At 60.9% G+C, this 18,264-nt stretch overlaps 2 protein-coding genes across 3 annotated transcripts in view; one reads left to right on the forward strand and one right to left on the reverse strand.

Moving 5' to 3' along the window:
* Positions 1-4,959: 4,959 nt before the first annotated feature.
* CREB3 (cAMP responsive element binding protein 3) overlaps positions 4,960-18,264 on the reverse strand; it is a 196,803-nt gene continuing 183,498 nt past the window's right edge. Inside the window, exons 2-12 of the mRNA XM_078384207.1 lie at positions 12,762-12,809; positions 11,932-12,080; positions 10,890-11,054; positions 10,515-10,797; positions 9,572-9,687; positions 9,359-9,451; positions 8,810-8,916; positions 8,486-8,554; positions 8,046-8,130; positions 7,667-7,751; positions 4,960-6,911 (exon numbers count right to left, since the gene is read on the reverse strand). Coding sequence (XP_078240333.1) covers positions 6,526-6,911; positions 7,667-7,751; positions 8,046-8,130; positions 8,486-8,554; positions 8,810-8,916; positions 9,359-9,451; positions 9,572-9,687; positions 10,515-10,797; positions 10,890-11,054; positions 11,932-12,006 — 1,464 coding nt within the window. The 5' untranslated portion in view covers positions 12,007-12,080; positions 12,762-12,809 and the 3' untranslated portion in view covers positions 4,960-6,525. The remainder of the gene's footprint in view (positions 6,912-7,666; positions 7,752-8,045; positions 8,131-8,485; positions 8,555-8,809; positions 8,917-9,358; positions 9,452-9,571; positions 9,688-10,514; positions 10,798-10,889; positions 11,055-11,931; positions 12,081-12,761; positions 12,810-18,264) is intronic.
* TLN1 (talin 1) overlaps positions 16,440-18,264 on the forward strand; it is a 50,395-nt gene continuing 48,570 nt past the window's right edge. For both annotated transcript variants that reach the window (XM_072993120.2, XM_078384205.1), the window contains exon 1: positions 16,440-16,574. The gene's annotated coding sequence lies outside the window, so the exon portion shown is untranslated. The remainder of the gene's footprint in view (positions 16,575-18,264) is intronic.

Genomic DNA, 18,264 nt, shown 5'->3' on the forward strand with positions numbered 1-18,264 from the left:
TCTTGTAGAGCAGCCAAAATGTTACCCAGGAGCTTTTCTCGAGGGTTCTGATATAGCTGACAATAGAGTAAATAATGGAGAACATCCTCTATTTCACCTGCTCCGCAGATGCACAGCCTTAGATGTTTAGGGACATTCATGTACCTGCCATCTAAAACAGCGGTTGGCATGGTTTGGAAGCGGAGTTCTGTGAAAGCAGTTCTCAAGGATGCAAAAGTAAGTGCATCTAGGTATTGTGCCCTTGAGTGGTTTGTCTTCAACAAATGGTACCAATGGGAGAAACCTGAAGAGTGGATTAAGGCCTGGTCCTGGTCGTTATCCGTTTTATAGAGCCAATCTCTCAACATTCTTTTAACCTCAGAAAAAATGAAAATGTCTGTAGAGAGGGATTTAGATTTTAGTAGGTTTTGAGCTGAAGTTGCCCAGCCACCACTCTTCCATTGCTCTATCATACAGCGTTTGGGTAGGCGGTGGTCGGGCATATCCATCACCCTCTTATAATACGAGAGTATAGCTAAAGTTGCCCTGGCTTTGATGGATACCATGTGAGTCTTTGCTATCATGTCAAAGCAAAACAAAAGTAAAGAAATTAAAAAGACAAAAACATTGTGGCACCTTAAAAACTAACTGCTATATTTTACTGTGAGCTTCATGGGCACTGCACCCAAGATGCATGTAGAGCATCTGGGCATGAAAAAAGATTTCCTGCATGACAAGATACAGAAGATCTCTGCATTCAAGGACTAACCAGATTTGAAATACCTGGAAAGGGGAGATCAGGATACAGGCTGCAGAACAAGCCGCAAGGGCCTAGAATAGCCAGTGAAACCTAGCCTTGATAAGAGAAGAGTCTGAACGTGAGCATGTTGACATACACCTTTACAACATCTCTTGAAACAACAGGTGGCAGGAGTACAAACCAAAGCAGATCTGCCAGGGTTGTCTAAGTTTCTCTTGAATGCCTCCAGCGCTGGAGCACTCACCAGCTCTCGAGGCCATGGGTTCTAGTGTTGTACTGCTCTAACACTTCGGATGTTTTTCCTGATGTTCAGCCGAAATCCTGCTTCCTGTAACTTGAGCCCATTATTACGTGTCCTGCACTCTGGGATGATCAAAAACAGATCCTGCCCCTCCTCTGGAGGACAGCCTTTCAAGTCTTTAAAGAGTGCTCTCCTCCTATCTCCCTTCAGTCTTCTTTTCTCCCGGCTAAACATGCCCAGGTCTTTCAGTCTTTCCTGCTCACAGGGCTTGGTTTCCAGTCCCCTGATCCTCCTGGTGGCCCTCCTCTGAAATTGCTCCAGTTTGTTGGCAGACTCCAACTTGCATAGATGATTCAATTTTGGCCTATAAAAACTCAGCTGACTGCAAATAATTTTGTACCTTGAATGCAACTCAAAAGCTTAACCGTTTTGCTTTTTTACCTTTTTGTTTTTCCTTTAAAGATGGTGACTTTTTAGCATCAACTCCTTATTTGGGGCTCTGTTCATTGCAGAGCATCCTGGTTAGTCTAGTGCAACAGCCACCCTGCTCATCCGAAGTCCCCCGTTGACTCCAGGGCATGCACACAGTGGGGAAAGAGTGGAATGTCCAGGGAAACGGGGGCAGAAGAATCTCAGACAAAACAGTACGCTGAGGCTGCGAGGGAGCCAGCCAGGGTTTTCCCCAACCATGTGGTAGAAAGGTTTGGCAATGGACAAAGCCCCAGCCATTCCGTCACACCGTCTGATAATGTCCATATGTAAGCGTCATCTGTTCAATTGCTTGAAGCATGTATTTGCAAGAACGTGGCTGGCTTCATCGAACCCTATGAGTCATTGTCCTGCTTCATTTCTATTCCCGAGGTCCAGTTCCCCAACAACATTTAGTTCTTTATTTCCTACTTTTGCATTCCTGTGACTATTGGCATGTTTTTGTCTGTGATTAATTTCCTCCGGGATGCTTGCACAAAAGCTTCCAATTTCATCTTCTTCACAGAGGGTTAGTCGGAAAATAGTTCAGCAGGGGTTCACCATGGCAACCTTCTGTGCAGCAGTAACAGAATTTAGCCATAATATCTCCCCTACTGACCACGAAAGAACCCGCCACCTCTGTCGCCTTCAGCCATCACTGTTACCCAGTAGCTGCCCTCTAGCAGTTTTTACGAATCGCACTGAGGGAGCGTCAGGCTCCACAGGTTGTGGCACCGGGCCGGGGGGGGGGGCAGATGTTGCCGCTTCAAGACCAGGAGTAGGAAGGAGAGGCAGGGGAGGAGGGGGGGCAGAGCTGTCAAACAGAAACCAGTCGCCAAAGATGGGCTCAGAAGGCATCGTTGGGGGGCTGGCTGCTGACATTCAATAGCATGATTCCTCACACAGTAACACTCTATGTGATTTTATCCTGTATTTATACTTTAAGCAAACTAAAACAACCTGTCTTACCACCAAGGCCGGCAAATCACTATCTAAGCCATCAGGTGGTGGTATAGCTTATTGGTACCCTATTGAAGTGCAGTTTGCTGATGGTGCCAGAAGAGCCACTGTGCTTTTTGTCTCCCCCCCCCACACCCCCCTTTGTTTTAAATTGTTTTGAAAACATTTCCTCCGTGTTTCCCTTCCAAGGCTGTCGCTTTGCCCAGCACTTGATGGGCTGCCAGAAGAGGGCGGCCACCACAGGGACTACAGCACAGGCTGGTGCCTCCCCAGGGCTGCTCTGCCCTTTCCTGCCCCGTGGGACCCAGAGCCGGCACCCTGCTCTCCTTGCAAGGGCTGCGGGGCCCTGGGCTTCCGAGAGCTCCCCCCAAGCGCTTCTTCCGTATGGGGCTCTGCCCTCCTTTGGCCCAGGCAGGAAGGGCGGTGGCAGCACCCCCACCTTTGGGTGGCTCAGGGGGAGAGGATGGGGGAGGATCCCTGCCCTGCCCCAGTTCCAGGGCAAGGGTGGGCATCACCCTCATTAGCTTTAGTCCATTGCAGCTGTGGTGACCCCCCCACACACACACACATCCTTGTGCTTGGACCACATTCGGAGGCCCTCAACAACTGCCCAGCACTCTCCCCGGGGGGGGGCAGCACTCTTGTGGAGAGTCTCTCACCCCAAAAAGGGCCAGCATCCCAATTACAGGTGGTGGGCAGGTGCGTAGATTCTCCCCCTACTCATACACCCTGCCACCCAAACCTGCCAGGAGTGCCTTCCAAGACCTGTGTTTGCCCTTTCCCTGGAGGGAGGCTGCTGAGAAGTCCGTGCTAAACAAAGTGTGCCCCCCCCCCCCGAGAGAGAGAGAGGAGAGAGAGAGAGAGAGGTGGGTGGGTTTGTATGCGCAGAGAGAAAAAGAAACATGTGGGCTATGCCCTTCCCGGATCCTTTTTCTTCCTGGTCCAGGGCAGGCAGTTGGTGATAATTTATTATTTATGTATGTACTGCATTAGACTTCTACCCTGCCCATCTAGACCAAAGGTCTACTCTGTTTACAAATTTAAAAACAGGAAAACCAATAAACATATACTATAAATCCAAGATGGTAAAAATGTCAGAATTAGGATACGCCTGGAGGGAAAGCCTGCTCCTGAAAACACCCAGGCAGGGAGCCAGGCGGATCTCCATGGGCAAGTTGTTCCAGAGGCAAGGGGCCACTGCCGAGAAGGCCTGGTTCCTTGTTCTTTCCTTCTGGACCTCCCTCGGCGTTAGGCCCCTCAACTGCCCGGCCTGGCTAGAACGAGTGACTCTGGCAGAACTGGGTGGGAGGAGGCGCTCTGCCAGATATTGAGGTCCTAAACAGTTTAGGGCTTTATATGTCATCATTAGGACTTTGAAATCAACGCAGAAGCAGATGAGCAACCAATGTAGACTATGTCTAGATGGGCGGCATATAAATGCAATAAATGCAATAAATAAATAAATAAATAAATAAATGAATGAATGAATGAATGAATGAATGAATGAATGTAAGGCAGCCAGCGTGGGGGAAATGCAGTGAAACCTCTTCACCCCTGTAAGAAGTCTGGCTGCCATATTCTGCAACCATCTGGAGTTTCCGCGTCAGTCTCAATGTAGTCCCATATAAAGTCCATTGCAATAGCCTAATCTCGAGACTACGAGCTCATGGACCAAAATGGTCAGTGCCCCCACATCAAGATAGGGATGCATCTGGGCAATCTGCCGGAGGTGGAAGTGTGCGGAATGGACCACTGACACCACCTGGATTTCCATGGTGAGCGCCAGGTCCAGATGTACACCCAAACTGCGAACCTCACTCTCAGTGGTAAGAATTACCCCCCAAAAAGAGAGGGAGTTTCCCGAATCACTGATGTCTGGGCCACCCACCCTCAGGACCTCCGTCTTGTCCAGGTTCAGCCTCAGTCCTTTCTCCTGCATCCATTGCTAAACAGCCTCTAGGCAGCGCTCCAGGGATGAAACAGCATCCGCTGTTGTTGGAAAAAAGATGTAGAGCCGAGTATCATCAGTGTACTGATGGCACGAAGCCCCACATCCCCTGATGACCCCTCCCAGCAGCCTCATAGAGATGTTAAACAGCATTGGGGAAACGATCGACCCCTGCGGGACCCCACAATTGAGGCTGCACAGGGCCAAGAAACTCTCTCCAATCTGCACTCTCTGGGGATGGTCCTCCAAGACGGAACGGAGCCAGGCAAGAGCCAATCCACCGATACCCAACTCAGAAAGCCTCCCCAGGAGGATACTGTGGTCGACGGTATCGAAGGCGGCTGAGATGTTGAGGAGGACCAGCAGAGACATTTTGCCTCTGTTGGCCTCCCTCAACGAACGTACTCTGGCTTTGGAGGGGGGGATCTCGCAGCCACAGAAACTAAAGGCGGGGGCTCAGTGGGTGTGGGTGGATCCAGCCAAGAGAGAGAGAGAGAGAGAGAGACGGACACGAAGTTGCTGCCCCCCAACCTGGCCCATTCCGAACGCTCACTCAACTGACCAACTTCTCCAAGAAGGCGTGGAGGAAGGAAGGGGGGGGGCTTTGTTCAAGCAGTTTATTATTTACATGTACAGTATATTGCATTGACATTGATACCCCATTAGCGAGAAAAAGTCATTTGCTCTCAGAAAACGATACAGGGAAGAACCAAACAGCCAAAGGAGGGAGGGAGGGAGGGAGGGAGGGAGGGAGGGGGAGAAACTCAGGCCGAAGCGCTTCAAGGCCAGACAAAGGGGCCCTGCCCTTTGAACCCATCTGTCCATCTATCCTCAGAAGAAAGGGGGTCCTGGGCAGAAGGATGGTCTGTCTCAGGGAGGCTGGGTGGGGGCTGGGGGGGGGGCTTAGGTGGCAGGGTCCACTTGATGCCACCTTGGGGCAAAGACTGCCATGACACTGAGCACACAGGAAGGAAGGAGGCGAGCAGTTCCGCAGGGCCACGAGCGGAACAGTAACAGGCAGAGGGTCTTCTGAGCATCCTGCGCTCCTTCCCACCCACAGCCTTCCTGGCTGGCCAGCCTGATCTGGTGGCCATCAAGCCCCAACACCAAGTAGCCAGACCGCTTGCGAGGCGGCTGTGGTTTGCCTGATTCTCAGGGACATCAGAAGGGAACTCAGGTTTGCATTCATGCAGACACGGGCTTCTCCCTCCTCCCATGTCAGAACGTGCCATCCACCAAAACTGGAACCCACTACCAGAGGGCCAGAGGCCCTGCAGCTCTCCCCCAGGAACAGACAGCACGATTCTTGGCTGCACCTCCACCTGCTCTGACTCACAGGGACAATGGTAGCATCACCCCTTCACCCAGGAGAAGGGAACTGATGCACCATAAACCCTTGGGCCCTGGGCTCTGAAAGCAGGAAACCTGGACAGGGGACGGGGGGGGGAGCTCCTGGAAACAAGACACCCCCAGGAATCAGAGATGAGTGATGGCTGTCATCAGAAGGGAGTGCCCAGTGGAGCCCCTTGGACAGAAGCTGGTCTTCCTGCTCCGAAGGTCTAGGACGAAGCAGGGCTACACAGCCTGAGGGACCGGATCCTGCAGCGCTGTGCTGACTCTGGGGTTGGGGCTCCCTGAAGAAGGGATTCCAGAGAAGTGCTGGCCTCGAAGGTGAGAGAGAGAGAGAGAGAGAGAGAGCCTTAGGACACTCCCTCCCTCCCTCCCTCCCCACAGCGGCTGCCACTGCTTCCAGCCCCATGACGCCTGCGAGTGCTCCCTGGGGAGAAGGGGGCACAGCCTGAGTTAGGGAACAGAGGGCTGGGCCCAATGATCAAAAGTGAGGCCCAGGAGAGTGGGGCAGACTGCTGCCTGTTGCTGCCTGGCTATCCTATCGCTCCCCCCATCCCCCCCCCCACCAGGATCCGTCTTCTGCCCTGACTCAGTCCAGGTTGGCCTCAAGGCCGAGATCCAGGAGGGGAGGGCAGCTTCCAAGGGCTGCCCTCCTGCCCACATGGCCTGGACCCTGATCCAGAGGAGGGAAACGCCATCATCCCCAAACAGAGCAAGGCGTGCAAATGCTCTGGTTCCCCCTCGCGGTGATGCCAACCCGCCCCTGGCCAGGTCCAGCAACCCCAGTGCAGGTGGCAAAGTCCTTGAAGCGTGGAGGGCTCACATCTCATCAGAATGGCGCGGCTGGATGATGACGCTGGTGCCGTCGGCCGGCCACCCAGGCTTCTGGCCAGCAGAGGCCGCCGGGAGGGCCGTCTCCCTCCGCAGGCGCTCGAGCTCCGGAACCGGCGGAAATCCATCGGCCGGAGGCGGGGAGGGATCGTCAGAGGAGGAGTTGCTGCTTTGGGGGCCGCCGGAGGTGGGCTGCTCTTCCAGAGGGTGCTGGGGGCCCCCCAGGGACTGGTTGAGGCCCCCTGCAGACTCCACAGCTTCTCCGGGGACCCCCTTTTCTGGAAGATGCAAAAGGGGCCCCTCTGTGGGCTGGGGGGCCACAGCGGACAGCTGGGCGCCTCTGCTGGGGAATTCACGCAGTCTCCGGGAGAGCACTGGGCAGGGAAATGAAGAGGCCGGAGTGAGGGGGATCCAGAGGAGGGCCTGGGCCAGCCTCCCTCCCTCCCTTGGGGGGGGGGCACGGGCAAACAGCAGCCCTGTCAGGGTTGCTGAGGCTGCGGGAGCTGCAGAGCTCTTCCCCTCTCGGACCCACTAGCACGGCCTAACGGGACTGCTCAGAAAAACATGCAGGGGAGCCTCTCCCCCTTTGCCTGCCCCTCTCCCAAAGCCACCTGCAAGGGCGCGGAAGGACGGTGGCCCTCCTGAGCACACCTGCGGCTTCGCCACTCTTGTGAGGCTCCCCCTCTCGAAAGGCACCGCCGCCCCGTCTTCCGTGCACATGGCGCATGCAAAGGGGGCAAGGCCGATCTTGGCACAGCCGCTGAACCCTCCACCGGCTGGCCGACCCCGCAGGTCTTCTCGGAGCTCCTCGCTCAGAATGGAAGCAAAGTCCAGGGGAGCCGAGGCCCCTGCTTCTTCCGCCAGGGCTCCTGACCACGGCGGTCTCCCTGCCCCTGCGGGACTCTGTCTTCTGCAGAGGGGGGGGGGGGGGTCCCAGTAAAAGGGCCCCAAGAAAAGGCCAAGATTCTGCCTGCCCGTCCCTAGACCACCACACGGCGCAACCTATCTGGTGGGACGGTGTTGCTGGGGTTGCTTCTCTGCAGGACCCAACCTGCAGCCCGCTGCTAAGAAAACAAGCCGGTCCCGCTCCTGGAGGCAGGCGCCTTTCCTGGGAAGACCCTTCACTTACCTCCTTGAAGCTCCACCTGCTGCTCCCGGCCTCCAAAAGGGGACAGGCTGGGTGAGAGGATGAGGCAGAAGGACAAGAGCAGGACCTGGAGGGGGACAAGACAGTGCATTTTTTGGGGGGGGGGGGGCGGAATGTTCCAGTAAGGTCCTCCAAGGCAGGCAGGCAGGCAGGCAGAGGCAAGTGTTAAAAAGACTGAGGGCAGGCACCAGCTGGGGTGGCAGCCCCCCCCCCCCGCCCCACTGACTCACACCTGGATGCGAGGCAAGAACCGGAACATGAGGGCAGCAAGCCTCCCACACACCTTCTGGGGGAGTCCGCGGCGGCAGAGGGCGCCCCCCCCTGTGAGCCAGCGGTGGGGCTGGAGGGACGGGGCACTCACCATGATGCAGGTGGTGGCCGTAGCGGTCTTGGTGGAGGTCTGCTGAACCAGGGCCTGCAGCTTCCGCAGCTGCTCCAGCAAAGACCTGCAGCCAAGCCAGAGAAGGGGTGAGCCTCCTCCCGCCGCCCCCTAACTAGGGTGGGCCTGACCCCCTCCTGTCAGCAGCCAGAGAGGCCTTTGCTGGGCCACTCCACTCCACCCCACCCCACCCCCCCATCCCCAACACAGAAGCCCACCCTTTGCCCGCATGGGGTAGCCCAGCTTTAGCCCCACGGCTCCACCTTTAGTGCCAGAGGGCAACGGCAGCTGCCCAGCACCAGGGCTCTTGGCCAGGGACCATCTGGGAGCCTCAGGCCCTCCACGGCCACTGCCCCCCCCCCCACACACACACCCCACAGCAAGGGAGACCCTCCCTGCCCTAACCCCAACCCTGGACTCACAGGTTCTGCTTCTCCAGTAGCTGCACTTTCTTCTGGAGCTCGTGGTTCTGGGCTGTGCAAACAACCACCCTGTGGGAAGCCACCAGGATCAGGACTGAGCCCCACCCCGCCCCACGCAGCCCCAGGCAGGCTGAGGGGCAGCAGCAGCAGCAGGCCTCTGGGGCAGGAGGGAGCAGCCCCGGGAGCGCAGAGAGAGCGGAAGGTGCGCCAGGCTCTCCCACAGCGCCGCTCCTCCTCACCCCACAACACCTGCAGCCCAGCCGACCCCAGGGCGGCACAAGGGGTCCTTGCGCCCCACCTCCCCACCCAGCTCAGCTCCTCCACCTGGTCTCTAGGCTGTCCACGTAGACCTTCTTCCGCCGCCGGCTGTCCTGCGCTGACTGCTTGTTGCGGATCTTCCTGCGGACGCGCTTCAGGATCCGCTCCTCCGCCTGCAGCAGAAGCACCGCATAGAGGGTGAGCCCCCACCCCAGCATGGAGGGGCAGACCCCAAAGAGCAGGCAAAAACCTGTCCTGCTGCATCTTTTCCTGGTCACACTGGGAAAGGCAAAAAAAAAAAAAAAAAAACACCACTCCACCCTTTCACACACACACACACACACACACACACACACACAGACCCTGCAGAGAGCAAGTACGGCTTCCCCCTCCCCATGTTTACGATAAAATGTCTTTTTAAAAAAGAGGGAGGCCTTCTGGCCCACCTTGGGCAGGGAGGTCCCAGGCAGGAGGAGGTGGAGCAAGGCAGGCCCTGCCGAGGGTGGCTCCCCACATCATCATCCACCCACCGGCCAGCCGCCCACACAGGCCTTGCCAGGTGCTTCAGCAGGCAGCGTTCAGCGTTGCGTGCGGGAAACGTGTCGAAACACACACCTTGGTGAGGGGCAGGTTGCAGGGGATGGAGACCCCTTCTTTCTCCAGGAGCTTCTTCTCCTCCTCCGTCAAGGACAGCAGGGGGAAATCAAACTGGAAGAGCCAGAGGAGGCACCCGATGAGCAGGGTCCATCCCGCGGGGGGGGGGGGAGAGGGGAGGGAACAGCCAGACCAGGGACAAAGCCCACCAAGGGGGCCCAGAGCATGCCATACCTGTGCCCCCATGCCGGACAAAGGCTCTTCCATGGGCACCACCACAGGGAGGACGGGGGAGCGAGAGCCGACGCTTGTCTGCGAAGCCTCAGAGGGGTCCACTTCCCCCCACGTCTCTGCAGGAGAAAAACCAGGCAGGCCGTCAGGGTCAAGAGGTCCAGACAACCAGTTCCCCCCCCCCAACAGTCTACAGGCTGGAGGGGAGCCTGACATCCATCACTTTGCAAGGACGCTCCACCCCTCCCACTAACCAGGAACTTTCTTGGACAGGAAAAGCTTGGCCAGCCACCGTGGTCCAAGCTGTCCTTGGCAACCTCAGCGCTGGACTACTGCCACACCTTCTCTGGGGACAGTCCTGCGGGTGACCCTGAGTGCCTGGGTTAGCTTTCTGAGTCAGCTGAACCACCTCGGCAGGCTCTCCACCTACACCCACCTGCTACCAAGTTGGCTCAAAGTTTGGCCATTAGCGCCTCACTCCCTGAACACTTTGGGGAGCAGTAGTAACCCTGGAAAGCACCTTTGGAGTGGCATGTCAACACTCCCAGGCCCTGCGGCTCCTTCCAGGGCGGTGTGTTGGCACACTCTGGCAGCAAAGCAGGGGAGTCATTGCCAGGCCCCGACCCCAAGAGATCTCGCCAGGCTGGAACATGGGACTGTGTATTCCCTACTTTGTGGGCTTTAGCCAGTGGCTGTTTGGCAAGAGAAACCCTTTCCTTATTTCCTGGTGGAAACTCAAACAGCTCCGGATGCCCTTCCTAGAGCTCCCCCCCCTCGCCTCCCTCCCCAAGACACATGCAGGTGCGCCCTTTGCTCCCAGCCCCCAATGGGAAGGCACAGGGCAGTCCAAATCCAAAGGCTGCCTGCCCACCCCTTGCCCTGCCCGTCCAGACCCCTTCTGGAAGTGGGGCTCCAGAAGGGGGCCCCTCCCCACTCCAGCACTCACCCAGGTCAATGGCGACCTCGCCACCTGCCTCCGAGGAGGAGGAGCCAGCACTGTCCAGTCCCAGCGCTTCCTGCTCTGGGGGATCCGGGTGCAAGGAGTAGTTGTGATCGGACTGCACACTTTCGGAGCTGGAGGGGCTGCAGGGCAGTTTCTGCTCTTCGCCCAGGCAGCCGTGGCCAGCCTGGGGAGAGCCAAGCGAGGAGCCGCCGCCGCCGCCGCCCTCCTCCAGGAAGGGGCTCAAAAGGCACCGCAGGAAGTCGTCCACTGCGTCCTCCCGCCAGACCTGCCAGGACAGAGGTGGTTAGGGAGCGGGGGGGGCAGGCAAACAGGCGGTACAGCTTCCCCCCCCCAGACAAACTCCCCTCCAGCAGTCACCTCGGGCAGGTCCCAATCCTCCATCCGGACATCGCCCTTCCCAGAGAGGCGGTCCCCCGCAGTGGTGGTGGCGGCAGCAGCTGGTCCAGGCGCGTCCTCCTCGCTCAGGAGAAAGTCCAGGAGGTCCTCCCCGTCCAGAGCAGCCATCTCCTCGGCACACCACATCTGGGCAGGGGAAGGGGGGGCAGAGGCTTGACCGGCGCCAGTGGGGGGGTGGGCAGGGGCAACCCTGCCTTGGGCACCACCGACCCATCCCATAAACCAGGCTTCCATCACACTGGGGAAGGGGAAGGAGAGCGACTGCCCGCCCCCCCCAGGGAAGGCAGGGTTGGGTTGGGTGCCTAAAATGGAGCCCTTGGGGCAGCCAGGGAGGCTGGATGGGGAGGGGCTTGCTTGCTTTCCTTCCCTCCCTCCTTCCCGGATGCAGCTGTTCCCCTGAGTCTGAAGGGTTACGGTTACGGGGTGGCCAAAGATCACCCCTTCACGGATTGCTGCCTTGTCCTGGCAAAGGGGCTTGAGTCACTCAGAGAAGGGCTATGGGCTCTGCCGTGCAGGGACACCCAAGACGGACAGGACCTAGTGGAGAGTTCCGACTAAACGCAATCCACCTGGAGCAGGAACCGGCAATTCCACTCCAGTATCTTTGCCAAGAATGCCCCATGATCAGAAACAAAAGGCTAAAATGTGTGATGCTAGATGAGCCCCTCAGGTCGGAAGGCATCCAACATGCTTGCACAGCTTTCCTTGTGCAAGCACACCCTCCTGGCTGTCCCGGAGACCCTCCCTTTCAGGAGAGTGAAAGAGGAGTGCATAGAAGACAGTCTGAAGCTCTACATCAAAAAAACTGAGATCATGGCCGCTGGTCCCCCATCACCTCCTGGGAAACTGAAGGGGAAGATATGGAGGCAGTGACAGATTTTACTTTCTTGGGCTCCATGATCACTGCAGATGGAGACAGCAGCCACGAAATTAAAAGACGCCTGCTTCTTGGGAGGAAAGCGATGACAAACCTTGACAGCATCTTAAAAAGCAGAGACATCACCTTGCCAACAAAAGTCCGAATAGTCAAAGCTATGGTTTTTCCTGTAATGATGTATGGAAGTGAGAGCTGGACCATAAAGAAAGCTGACCGCTGAAGAATTGATGCCTTTGAATTGTGGTGCTGGAGGAGACTCTTGAGAGTTCCCTGGACTGCAAAGAGAACAAACCTATCAATTCTAAAGGAAATCAACCCTGAATGCTCACTTGAAGGACAGATCCTGAAGCTGAGGCTCCAGTACTTTGGCCATCTCATGAGAAGAAAAGACTCCCTGGAAAAGACCCTGATGTTGGGAAAGTGTGACGGCAAGAGGAGAAGGGGACGACAGAGGATGAGATGGATGGACAGGGTCATCGAAGCAACCAACATGACTTTGACCGGACTCCGGGAGGCCGTGGAAGGCAGGAGGGCCTGGCGCGCTCTCTGGTCCATGAAGGGGTCACGAAGAGTCCGGCACAACCGACTAAACCACAACCAAGGACCGGCCGCCCTCCCCGGCAACCCCTCCGCGCCGCGCCTGTCTCTCCCCGCCCCCCCCAACAGGTGGCGCTCCTCCGAGACAGCCAGCCCTGCAGGGGAGGCTCTCCGCTCCCTGCCACTCTCCCCCCCCCCGGGACTCCGGGAATTTCCTCCGCCTCGGCGGCTCAGCGGGGGGGGGGAGAAGAGAGACCCCGGCCGGAGAGAAGGGGAGGGGGCGGAGGCGCCCCGTCGCAGGGCCGAACCTCCCACGCCCTCGCCCTGCCCGCCGCCCGCGGAGAGGCGCCCGGACACCTGGGTCCCCTGGTTCCCCCCCCCACCCCCGAACCCCCCACCCCCGAACCCCCCCCACCTACCTTCCTGCCTGCCGACCTCCTCGAGGGGAGCCCAGCTGCCGCCCCTCCCCTCCCCCTCTCTCCCTCCCTCTGCTTCCAACACGGCAGGGGTGACGTCTGTCTAGACCAGGAACTCTGGCAGGACCGCCCCTTCTGCTCGCTGATTGGCGCCACCGGGCAGACGTGGCTCGGCATTGGCCACCGGGCCTCGTCACTCGCGCCCGGGAAATCCCCTCGGCTGAGGCGGGGCGCGTGCCCACCCTGACGCACGGCGGAGGCGGGGCCAAGGCGGGGGGCTCCGCCCCCTCCCTCCCTCCCTCCAGCTTGGCGCGACTCCTTGGGGAAGGGGGGCGAGAGGGCGGGGGCGGGGAGGGGCGTGGCGCCTGCCTTGGCCCCCCTCCGCGGGGACGGGAAGCCGGAGCGGGGGGGGGGACGGGGGAGAGGTGGTCCTTGGGTGGGAGCGGGGGGGGGCGGGGGAGAGGGGGTCCTTGGGTGGGAGCGGGGGGGGGGACGGGGGAGAGGGGGTCCTTGGGTGGGAGCGGGGGGGGCGGGGGGGGGAACGGGGGAGAGGGGGTCCTTGGGTGGGAGCGGGGGGGGGGAACGGGGGAGAGGGGGTCCTTGGGTGGGAGCGGGGGGGGGGGAACGGGGGAGAGGGGGTCCTTGGGTGGGAACCGGGGGGGGGGACGGGGGAGAGGGGGTCCTTGGGTGACCGCTCGCCTTCGCGCCGCGCCCGCCCGGTCCTGTCCCGGCGCTGACTCGGGGGCGCGGAGAGCCCCCCTGCCCTCGGCGCCCGGCGCCTCTGCCCCCCCCCCGCGGTCCCGGGTGCCAAACGGAGCTGGGGCTCAGTTTGTTCGGTTTGCCTGCCGCCTTTCCCCCTGGGGAGGGGCGGGGCGGGGGGGCGCCCCCCCCAATCGCCAAGAGGACACAGCCGTCGCGATTAAGAACGGCTTGGGGCGGGCACAGGATAAGAAGGTCACGTTCAGCACCTAAGCGCTATACTAAAACCTCACCGTTCAAAAACACTTAAAGACGCTTTAAAAAAACTTTTTTAAATTAATAAAAGAAAAATTACAAATAAAACAAAATTAAAACTAAAATACAAACTCCGTATTTCTTTATACAGTACCATTCTTCAAGATCAATTCGTTTGTTGCTTTTCCAGTTCTTGTTACAGTGACCATTATAACACTCAACTTTCTTTTCTTTTTAAAGTTGGTCATTCTTAATTATGTTGAGGAGGGCGATCCTTGGAATGGGTGCCCCCGGCCTGCCAGCTTTCCCTCGGCAACCGCACCCTCCTGGCTGCCCGGGAGACCTGAAAATCCAGGCTCAGGGTTGAATCCCAGAGGACACTCAAGCCGCAGACTTGAACTCAGTGGCCCAAATCCTGTTGCTTAGCATAGTAAATTGCACTAGAGGAGGCTCACTGAATCAGTGGGGATTTGATGAGCCAGCTCTTCCATAAGTTTCATAGATTCAAATGGGCCTACTTTAACAGTCACTTACTTTAGCCTGAGTGCTTTTTGCTTGGCTTAGGAGGGGGGGGGCGAGTTCAGGAGTCCCGTTCCTCATGGCAGCTTCAAGGAGACGAGCCAGCCTTTGAACCTTAGGCTAGCTGCTGGTGGTCCGCAGTGCACACCCCTCTCCCAAAGGAGGGACTGGCAATTGGCATTTAAGGACTCTGCACCTCGGAAACCCTGGGAAGGGCCCATCACTCCTTTTGTAGGCCATCAGAATCCTCTAAGGATCACAAGACCCCAGCGGAGGCCCCTCCTTGTTTCATGGTGCCAAGCTCCTGTTGGCAGCCAGCGGGGGGGGGGGGATCAGCCCTTCTCCTGCACCACTGGTCCAGTGACCCTTCCCCACTCTGAGGAATGAGGAGGAGAAGGAAGGAAGGAGAGAAACTGGCTCAGCAGCAGGAAACTTCTGTTTCATCCAGGCAGGTTTCCAGGCGGGGCGGGCAGAGAGACCCTGCCTGAAGGCCTAGGGACCCCTACCTGTCCCTCCCTGGAGCACAGCTGGAGGACTCCTGTCCTTCCCCTGTTCCTGCTGGGATGTGTTTTTTGTTGCAGTGGGTGGGGCCCTCCGGAGCAGGGTGAGGGGGCCAGGGAGATTCCCACAAGCCTCCTCTCCCGAGGCCCATCGGTTTTGTTGGAGACCCACTCAGGCTTTCCCCTGCGGAGGCCAAGCTGGCCTTTGCACTTCTGGGCACTTGAGGACCCCCGGACCCTCTGCAGAGCGTTCACTCCTCAGGCTCCGCTGCAGTCCTGCAGTCAAGATCCTGCTCCTAACCTGAGCACAATCTGGACGGGTCCAGGCAGCCGGCTCAAGGTTGACTCAGCCTTCCACCCTTCTGAGGCTGGTAAATGGAGTGCCCAGCTCACTGGGGGAGCGGTTTGCCCTGGGTCCCCTGCATCAGAGTGCTTTGAGAGCTACACAAGGAGCATACTTTGGGCTTTGCTCCTGCCCCTGGCTGCACTCCTGGGGGGGGGGGAGTAAGAGCTGGGGGTGGCCGCCAGCAACCGAGGTGGTGCCAGAGGGCCAGGAGGGGGCTTGGCTTAGAATGAAACAGGCAGCTGTTGCAGTTTCTCCCCACCCTTTGGGGCGGTTGCCCGAGCGAGGGGAGGGTGCGCTAGGAGGGCTGCTCCCAAAACAGTCACCCTGAATCCTACTGCACCGGCATTCTTTAACGTTCAATCCTTGGCCCCCTGGGATGATCCATCCCTGCAGGTACGCCTCACGCCAGGGCCAGGTGCCCTAAGCTGCCGCTCCGGAGTCCCCTGTGGTGTTCGCGGAAAGGCCAGATGTTCTGGGCTCGCAACTCCCACCAGTCCCGCCTCACAGAGGCATCGGTGGCGCAGGCTGGAGGGGGACGGTTGCCCCTCCAGCCTGCGCAAGGCTGCCCACTCTCCTGCGCCTGTTGTCCTGCAAGGGCTCCCTCCGTGCAGTGAATCGCACGCACGGCGCGGGTATGAAACTTGAATGCTTCCCACCCACCTGCCCACCGAATGGTTTGCAACAGGTACCGAACTACGGTCGCAGGCGGTGGGATTTAGCTGCGGCCCTGGGGCCAGGAGGCCGGCCAGGAGGCTCGCCTCCTCCCGCAGAAACCCTCCCCGCTCCCGCAGCTTGGGAACGGCGCCTTTGGGGGCCCCAGCCCCCGGGCAGCCGGGCCCGAGTCATGGCGAGACGGACCTCGCCAGGCGCGGGCTGGGAGGCGACTCGACGGCCCACGACAGTAGCTCCTCACCGGTCCCCAACCGGTGCCCCCGGCTGCCGCCGGGGCTCAGGCTCTTCCCGGCCAGGCCCCCGGGAGCGGCCACGGCCACCTGCTCCGGCCCTCGGCGAGCGCCCGCCTGCCTCTTGCGCCCGGCCGCCCTCCGGGGCAAGCGAGGGACGAGCGGAGGAGGAGGATCCCGAGCCGCCCGTCTCGCGGCCCCCCGCCCTTCTTGGCCCTGTGCCCGAAAGCGAGATGGCGCCTCCGGCCTCGCTTCCATTGCTGGGTCCGACGCCGGGCCGGGTGGCGCCCTGACTGAACATGGCCGCCCGCGGGGGAGCGCGCCGTACTCGAGAGAAGCGCAAGTTCCGCCGCATCCAATAAGGCCGTCGGAAGGCGCTCTCGTCACTCGGGGCAGGGGCAAGCGCTGGGGGGGGGGAGGGGAGGGGAGGCGGGGGGGGCAGGCGCCTTCCTCCGGGGCGGGGCTGTCGTCGGGGCGGGCGGGAGGTCGGAGGGGAAAGGAAGGGAAGGAGGTCCCTCCCCACCCCCGTCCCGCCTCAGAACCCAGTCGCGCCCCGGAGCTGCCGCCGCCGCCGCCGCCGCGTGTCCCCCCCCAGGTAGGGAAACGAAAGCGCCCCCCCACTCCTTCCTCTGCTCCGCCGAGGGGATCGGGGACAGCCCTCTGGAGAAGCCCTCCTCCCCCCCCGCCCGGGGATCCAGATCTGCCCCCCCCGGCCCAGCGAAGCGGACAAGGCGGGAGGGGCTTACTTCGGACTAACTTTTTCCGCGCGCGCCCCCCCTTCCCCTGCCTGCACTCCTTCCCGCGTTGCGCGGCGCTTGTCCTCCTTGAGTTAGTTGCGGTGGGGGAGGAGAGAGGATCCCGGGCGGCCCGCGATCGGTCTGCAGCCCCCCCCCGCCCCGCCCCGCTTCCCGGTCTCTCTTCCCAGCACGGAGCGGGGCTTCTCCTCCCGCGGGGCTAGGCAGCCTGTGCGCGCAGCCCGCTTCCCTTCCCGCGCAACTCAAGAGGCCCGGGCGGGGCGGGGGCGGGCGTCGCGGAGGGGGGGGGGAAGAGAGAGGCTGCCGTGTCCCGGTGGGCGCGGGACCGCGCGCGGAGGAGCGGCGTGCCGCGGGAGGGGCCCCCTTTCGCGCCTCCCGGCCGGATCCCTGCGGGCGCATCCTCCGCCGCCGGGCTCCGCGGGAGGCTGCGCGGGCCGCGCTCCTCCTGCGCCCGGCCTCCTCCGCCTCTTCTGGCCCGAGACGGCGGCGGCGGGGGGTGCTGCTGCTGCTGCCGAAGGGCGCGGCGGCGGCGGCGGCGGCGGGCAGGGCCGGTGGGGCTCGGCCCGGCCTGGCCTGGGCAGGAGGAGCCGCCACCCCCCCCCCCACCCGCCGCCGCCGCCGCCGCCTCCTCCTCCTGCTGCTGCTGCCGTTTGGGGGCCCTCGGGCAGGAGGAAGTGAGTCACGACGACGGCGGTGGCGGCTTTTCTGCCTCCTCCGGCCGCCGCCGGCCAGCGCCTTCTTGCCACCGGGCGGCTCCACCGCCGGCACCGGGAGAGAGAGAGAGAGAGGACTTGGGGCCGGTCGCGTCCCTGGCAACCCACCCCCCTCCTCCGCCGCCGTGGGCCTCCAAGGGCCAGCTCTTTCCGGGGGGGCGTCCTTGCTCGGTCGGTCCCCCCCCCCCGAGCGCGCCCCTCCCTGCGGGGCCTCTGGCTTGCCTGCTTGGGCAGCAGCAGCAGCAGCAGCTCCGTTCCTCGGGCCTTGGGTGGGTTCAGCCCCGGCCGGCGGGGCTTGAGCATCGTGGGCGCCGCCTCCGGCCGCTTCCTCTCCGACGGTCGGCCGCCTCTGCCGGCCGGGAGGGCTGCTCTTCTCGCCACAGCCCCCTCCCCACCGCACCCCAGGGGTGCTGCAGGCCCAAGAGGGGCGGCCGGGATGCTTGGGGTACCGGAGCCACAGAGCGGCAGGAAGGGCTGGGAGGGAGCCGTGGAGTGGCCGCCTCCCCCCCCCCCCGCCAAAGCTGGAAAACCCGTCTGTGCCGCCGCCACCACCATCACCAGCAGCAGCAGCAGCAGCAGCACTGGGGCAGCAGCCCTTCCACACCCGAGGGAGGGAGGGAGGGAGGGACGGGGACTCCCCGGTTTCTGGCGATGGTCATCGGAGGGCCAGCCAGCTCTTCCACGAGGCGGGGAGGCGGCCTCCTCCGGCAGCTCATAGTGGGGGGGGGCAGCAGGAGCAGACCCTTCCCGCAACCGCCCCCCCCCCGGCCCGCCCGCAGCCTCCGCCGGGTCTCTCCGAGGCGAGGGGCGGCGGCTT

This window comes from Pogona vitticeps, chromosome 2 (assembly GCF_051106095.1).
Source record: "Pogona vitticeps strain Pit_001003342236 chromosome 2, PviZW2.1, whole genome shotgun sequence".
Lineage (NCBI taxonomy): Eukaryota > Metazoa > Chordata > Lepidosauria > Squamata > Agamidae > Pogona > Pogona vitticeps.